This window comes from Rattus norvegicus, chromosome 13 (assembly GCF_036323735.1).
Source record: "Rattus norvegicus strain BN/NHsdMcwi chromosome 13, GRCr8, whole genome shotgun sequence".
Classification (NCBI taxonomy): Eukaryota; Metazoa; Chordata; class Mammalia; order Rodentia; family Muridae; genus Rattus; species Rattus norvegicus.
This window is the reverse complement of record NC_086031.1, coordinates 33,082,816-33,090,101: the sequence shown is the minus strand read 5'-3', so window position 1 is coordinate 33,090,101 and position 7,286 is coordinate 33,082,816. Positions and strand designations below refer to the sequence as shown.

Sequence of the window (7,286 nt, the reverse complement as noted above, 5' to 3'; positions counted from 1 at the left end):
ACGCGCTCGGAGGACTGCAGGGCCAGCCGCCCAGGAGGTCTCGGCGCCGCCAGTGAGAGGGGCCCGCGCGGCGGCGCTCCCCCGCACCGCGCTCTCCTCCCGCCGGCCGGGAGCAAGGGAGAACGACCTGCCCATCACTGCCGCCGCCTCGGGCGGCCGTGTCCTCGCTGTGAGCAGCGACAGGGCGAGGCGCTCAGGTGCGGTCGTGGGGCCCCAGCCGCAGCGCCCTCCGCAGCGCCGCGCCCGGGGGGCTCCGGCACCTTCGCTTCAGTCTCCAGAGCGACTTGCGTCCGCTGCTGCCTCTTCCCTCCACCTTGGCAGCCCGGCCAAGCCAAGCCATCGTGCCAGCGCCGCTGCCGCCGCTCCTCGCTTTCGCTTCACCCCGATCGGGGGACTGCGGTGGCCCTCGACGCGGAGAGGATGGGCAGGCTGCAGATGCCTAGGCGCCCCGAGACGCCCGCGCGCCACTGACCCGGCGGTCCCCCCCCCCCCCGCCGCCAACCCGCGTTCCCCTCTGGTCCCCGCGGCGCCCCTTCTCGGCCGCGCGGGAACCCCCGCGGCCCGGCCGGCCCCCTCCCCCTGCGAGCCGGCGGCGGCGCTCCCGGCAGGCGGGCGGGCGGAGGCCCGGGCGGGGGCGGGGCGGGGCGGTGCGCCCGGAGCCCGGAGCCCGGCCCTGAGCTCGCTTCGCCTCGCCTCGCGGCGGGCGCCCTCGTCGCCAGCGGCGCACCATGGACGGGCTGCCCGGTCGGGCGTTGGGGGCCGCCTGCCTTCTGCTTCTGGCGGCCGGCTGGTTGGGACCCGAGGCCTGGGGCTCTCCCACACCCCCGCCGTCGCCCGCTGCGCCGCCCCCGCCCCCGCCACCCGGAGCTCCGGGCGGCTCGCAGGACACCTGTACGTCGTGCGGCGGCGGCGGCGGCGGCTTCCGGCGGCCCGAGGAGCTGGGCCGGGTGGACGGTGACTTCCTGGAGGCGGTGAAGAGACACATCTTGAGCCGCCTGCAGTTGCGGGGCCGGCCCAACATCACGCACGCTGTCCCCAAGGCCGCCATGGTCACGGCCCTGCGCAAGCTGCACGCCGGCAAGGTGCGCGAGGACGGCCGCGTGGAGATCCCGCACCTCGACGGCCACGCTAGCCCGGGCGCCGACGGCCAGGAGCGCGTCTCTGAGATCATCAGCTTTGCAGAGACAGGTGGGTTCGGCCACCGGGAAGCCAGAGGCGGCTGTGATCCCTCCCGTTTTCCCTCTCCTAGGAAGCTCCTGCTGCCTTCGCCGCCTCTGCAGCCCGCACGCCCCGAGGGCATTAAGGCTCGGTTCTGCGGTGGCCTTGCGCGCGTCTCATGGTGGCGGTCCTTTCCTATGTCGCGCGTCCAGACTACAGATCCTTTGCGGCTTCCCTTTCCCTGCAGCAACTGGAAAGTACCCTGCCCTTCATCCTGGCTCACGGGAATTGGGCCCCAGCGCCTCTGGGCGCGCGTCCCCCTCCCGGCAGATGCGCGCAGCCCTGGCTCTGCGGGCACTTGCTTAGTGATTGCTTAATGTTTTTGTTTCCCACGATCGGAGTGTAGGCTTAGCAGTGTAGAGATGGAGATGTGTGTGCTTGTTGATATACGTGGGCAGGAGAGGAGGAGAGGAGGAGAGGAGAGGGAAGGAGAGAGAGAGAGAGAGAGAGAGAGAGAGAGAGAGAGAGAGAGAGAGAGAGAGAGAGAGCGCCAGCCAGAGCCAGCCAGCTTGCGTGAGAGGCCCCCGGGGCCCCTTGCATCGCCCGGCGGCATGAACTTGCCAGAATTGCTGAAGCATCGGTGGGGAGAGCTAGGCAACCTCCCTTCCGATTGTGTGGGCACCAGAGTCGGCGGAAGGCAGCTTCTCAACAGGTCCATCATTTACGTAAAGACGCGGCTCAGGAACAGCCTCATGCCTTTAGGCTTGCCTGGCAGCAGCCGCAGCCCTCTCTGGTTCGGGAAAGAGAGGCAGAGTTTGTAGTTAACAAAGAGTGGTATTCCTTTCTGCAACGTCCTCCCAGGCCCCATGTTGCAAATTTCTGTCCACTATCTAAATATAAAATTCAGAGAAAAAGAAAAGAAAAAAATCTTTGGGAAGTTTAAAAAGGAGGAAAATTTCCCGGGCAGAAACGGTGTAAGTACTTTAGACATCGCTGTCCTTTTCAGGACTTGAATGAGCTAGTCTGGCTTTTGTGCTGGGAGCTCAGCCCCATTTGTGCAGAGGGGACTGCAGAGAAGGTCGCAGAGGGGGAAGCCCGATGTAGTCAGGGTGGGGGACAAGCAGGGAGCCTGGGAAGAGGGGGGGGGATCAGCTATGCTCCTGGCTGCAAATGCCCCCTACTCTCTCAGGCATCAGGCAGACCCTGCCTGTGCTGCTGCCGGGGGATAAAAAGGGATGAAAAGTTTTGCATGGCCGGGTGTGGAGAAAGGCAGAGACAATCAAGGCCGGTTTGTCCTTAGAAAGAAATACATTGCCATTTTAGCTGTCCGCCAGAGTCAGGGAAAACTCCACATGCAATTAGAGGGCTTGGATTAAAAGGTGCATTGGGGCCCAGAAGGGAAACGTGACTCGGGAAGGTCGAGAGGCCTTTTGGTCCCGGTGGCACAAAATGACAGCGGGGGCTGTTATATTTCTGGTCCGATTCACGGAGCCAGCTCTTTAACTTATAAATAACAGATTCAGGTCACAGGCAGCTCGGCCAAGACCAGCTTTTAAGGCTGCAGTTTCCCCCTTTTCAAAGTCAGATGTCAGCGTTATTAAAGGAGCCAGTGAGGACTGAGGAAGGGGCTGGGAGCGGTGGGGGGTGCTTGGTGTGAGGTTTGATAGTACCAGTCATGTCTGCTGAATATGTAGAGGCCATCAGAGGGAAGGGTTGATGGAATGTTCTTCCAGAAAGGGACATCAGTTCTGGCAGAACTATTCTTCAGGCTGGGCTGAATTATTGTGATGACTAATAACCCACAACCTTAGAGATCTCAAACTGCTGCCTTCTGGGAGTCAGGGTCTGGCCAGAGGATCAGACCTTGAGTTTTCAAGACTCCCTGTCCTGTCCCTTGGGACGCCTAGGAAACAGGGGCTGCCCTTTGCAGCTTGCAGGGTGAACACTTGTACGTCAAAAACTCAAACAGAGCTTGCTTGTTTGCAGTGGAGGTCCCACTGAGGCTTGGGTCAGATCATGTTTAGGCAAACACTGGAAAAGAGGCTGTAGATGGTTCAGCTTGATTTTGCAATGCCGCAAGTTAACCAGGACGAAGAAGAAGGAGGAGGAGAAGGAGGAGGAGAAGGAGAAGGAGAAGGAGAAGGAGAAGGAGAAGGAGAAGGAGAAGGAGAAGGAGAAGGAGAAGGAGAAGGAGAAGGAGATGGAGAAGAAACCCTATTTAAACCTACCCTCCCAAATCCCAAATCCTCCCTGGGATCTTAGTTTTGTTTTCAGAGAACCCATAACAACTTGTTAAGATTTTGGCCTCCTGACAAGTTGAGCTTTGAGGCCTGACAATCTGATAGCCTGGGAGAGGTGAGGCAAGGATTTTTTATGGTCCGGACCTCCTGGCTTCACCCTAGTCCTGTTCTGTCAATGGGAAGTGTTTCTTCTGCCCCTGACAGGTTATGGCAGAAGCTGGGGTCCCAGGAATGGTATTTCTGGTCAGTAACAGTTTCCAGCTGTGGTGCATGTTCATTCCAACACCACGCAGCAGAGTCCATTCCCCATTGCCTTGTGTTCTCCTGGAATTAACTTGGCCTGTTCTTCTCCGTCTCCACAGATGGCCTCGCCTCCTCCCGGGTCCGCCTGTACTTCTTCGTCTCTAACGAAGGCAACCAGAACCTATTTGTGGTGCAGGCCAGCCTGTGGCTGTACCTGAAACTGCTCCCCTATGTCCTGGAGAAGGGCAGCCGGAGGAAGGTACGGGTCAAGGTGTACTTCCAAGAACAGGGTCACGGTGACAGGTGGAATGTGGTGGAGAAGAAGGTGGACCTAAAACGTAGTGGCTGGCATACCTTCCCCATTACAGAGGCCATCCAGGCCTTGTTTGAGCGAGGCGAGAGACGCCTTAACCTGGATGTTCAGTGTGACAGCTGCCAGGAGCTGGCCGTGGTGCCTGTGTTCGTGGACCCCGGTGAGGAGTCACACCGGCCCTTTGTAGTGGTGCAGGCCCGGCTGGGCGATAGCAGACATCGCATCCGAAAACGGGGCCTGGAGTGTGACGGGCGGACCAGCCTCTGTTGCAGGCAACAGTTCTTCATCGACTTTCGGCTCATCGGCTGGAACGACTGGATCATTGCACCCACTGGCTACTACGGGAACTACTGTGAGGGCAGCTGCCCGGCCTACCTGGCTGGGGTCCCTGGTTCAGCCTCCTCCTTCCACACGGCTGTGGTGAACCAGTACCGCATGCGTGGCCTGAACCCTGGGCCGGTGAACTCTTGCTGCATCCCCACCAAGCTGAGTTCTATGTCTATGCTCTACTTTGATGACGAGTACAACATCGTCAAGCGGGACGTGCCCAACATGATCGTGGAGGAGTGTGGCTGCGCCTGACAGAGGCGATGGGGCGGAGCACAGGCCTGTGGGTCTTTGAGGGAGCAGGAGAGGCAGGTGGGCTGAGTGTGGTTGTTCATTGGGTTGTGAAGAGTGCCAAGGTGAGGCCTGACAGAACGTTCTCCCGCTTCACAGAAGACCAGTCAGAACCAGAGGGAGAACCCTTCTGTGACACCAGAGACTCCTAACTGCACACATAGACACGCATAGCCAGACTCATACGGTCTGCCACCCACACAGCGGCCTCCGGGATACCAGCAAACGGATGCGGTGACAAACCGGCAGCTCAGCTACCAAGGCCTGTCAGTCGGAAAGAATGGGGGTGAGCAGCCACCATTCCCACCAGCTGGCTGGGCACTCTGAATCGCGCCTTCTGAGTACACACAAAAGCACACAAAGACGGAGGACACAGAGAGAGTGAGCCAGAGAGCCACCAAGAGGAAAAGCCGGGTGGGAGCACAGGCGGGTGGAGGGCCACGTATCCCTGACTTGTCCCGGGTCTTCACCACAGCGCCTGGCACAGTCCTGCCTGCTCACTCCCCGCCTGCCTGGCATCCTCCGTGCTTCGAGGCCAGCAGAGCTTTGCCGCCCCTGTTCTTGGAGAGGGCAAGTAGCCCAGGAGGGACTCGCCTGTCACAGAGACCATGGAGCAGGGACAGTGACCCTTTGACTGTCTGTCACTTGGGTCCCTGGTGGGACTGGTGTGTGTGTGTGTGTGTGTGTGTGTGTGTGTGTGTGTGTGTTCAGGGTTGTTTGGGGAGGGAGAGAATAAGGGTCTTAATTTTATGCTTTAAACTCATCTCCAACAACTGACAGGTTATTTGGTGCCAGTTGCAGAATTGAAAAGGAGCCAGCCTATCAGCTATGACCTTTGAAGCGGAAAGGCCAAACGAATCGAAGTGAGAAGGAAAGAATAATGTTGCAATCGGTGCCCTTTGCTGGGGACATCCTCCTAGTGCCCTGCTGAGATGGGCAGGGATGGCCATTAGGCAATGGGAAGAGACCAGGGAGGCAGTGGTAGAGCGGAGGTGTTCTGAGGCGCTGCTCAGCTGGTCTTGGGGAGAGAGGGAGAGCTTTCAGTTGCTTTGCAGAAGTTGTCCCTGTGGGTGGGCCCCGGCTTCAGGGTTGTCCGTGGACATGGCTCCTGCCCACTTCAAGTGCCCTCCTGCCTGCTCCACAAAGCACTTGCGGTCCTGCGTGAATGCACACCACAATAGCACTTGCAGGTCTACGTGTGTCCAGAAGTGGCCCTGGGGCAAGAGCTGACATGGCAGTCCTCGTGGATGCCCAAGTGCCACGTGAACTATGCAATTTAAAGGGTTGACCCACACTAGGCGAAACTGGACTCGTACGACTCTTTTATATTTTTATACTTGAAATGAAATCTTTTGCTTCTTTTCTAAGCGAATGATTGCTTTCAATGTTTGCACTGATCTAGTTGCATGGTTAGTCAGAAACTGCCATTTGAAAAAAAGTTATTTTTATAGCTGCAGAAAAATGAATACAGTTAAATGTATTATACATAATTTTGGAACCAAAGAGGCCAGCGGATCAGTTTTAATTTTTATTAGACGGTGAGGCCATCTTCTATGAGGTAGATGTTCTAAACAGCCCTTTGAGTGGCCTGCCAGCGATTCAGGGTATAAATGATTTTTTTTTTATTCAGTTGATGTGTCTTCTCTGTCCTTATACACCCAGAAGGTAGAGTAAAATAAATGACTGGTGGAGTGGAGGTATGTACTGTAAGTCCTCATCTTTAGTTTATTTAATAAAGCCCTCCTTAGGTTCTGTTTCATAATAACTTAAAACCAAACAATTCCCCCCACAGACTGGCTGTCTTAAGTATTTCACATTCGTGTACAGTTTAAGACAATAAAAGATGGAGTGCCACGGGCTTTCTGCCTTGTGTGATGTCTGGGGCAGGGGAGGAGGGGTTTGGTCCAGGTGTCCAGTTCCAATGCCAGAAGTCCCCACAGCCTGTTCCCTATATTCTCAGAGCCCTTGCCTGACACATATGTCACAAAGAAGATGGCAGAAGACCAGCTGAAAGGCAATTAGCAAATTAGTGAATTACAAATTTGTTTACCGTTCCAGTCCCCAACTAGTTATGATCTGTTGATGTTCCAAAGCTGGATCTCTTGGCTTTTCAAAAGTACCGTGGTACCTGGTGGCAACCTCGATGACCTGAGTTTGAGCCCAGGGTCGCACGCACGCACGCACGCACGCACGCACGCACGCACGCACGCGCATGCCAAAACAAATGAAAATTTTGAGTGCGGGTTAAGCCTCCAGGCCACGGAGGAAGGGAGTGTATATGTATACACCCCGAGAAGTGAGCTAGCTCTCCCACATCCCAGACCTCCGTGCTCACCTCCGGGTGACTGAGGGAATAGGTTTAGATCCTGTCATTAGAGGGGAAGCAGACGCCATGGCAGTCTCAACTGTTGAGGAAGGGGAGGAGGTGATGATCTTAGTAGCTACTATAGCACAGCCACCCTCGGGTACGATTTAGAGACCTCTTGAGTTCTATCATTTCTCAGACCCTTCCCGTATCACACATCCTTACTTCCCAAAGAGTGGGAAGTGAGGCAGGGAGCCCAGATCCACCCTGCCCAAGGTCACCCTAGCCTGGACAGGGGCCCTGGTCACAGACCACCCATTTGCTAGCTTATGAGGACTGTAGACTTACAGATCCTTACTAATTGCCTTTATCTGAGCTCTGCAGGCCTTACAGGCCTTTTTTTTTTTTT

The 7,286-nt window shown here is 56.8% G+C and overlaps 1 protein-coding gene across 1 annotated transcript; it reads left to right on the top strand.

The window, feature by feature from the left end:
• The first annotated feature begins 728 nt into the window (after positions 1–728).
• Inhbb (inhibin subunit beta B) lies at positions 729–6,431 on the top strand. Its single transcript, NM_080771.2, is given in 2 exon segments — positions 729–1,188; positions 3,761–6,431. Coding segments are annotated over 2 exon segments (1,236 nt in total). The 3' UTR covers positions 4,537–6,431.
• The last annotated feature ends 855 nt before the right edge of the window (positions 6,432–7,286 follow it).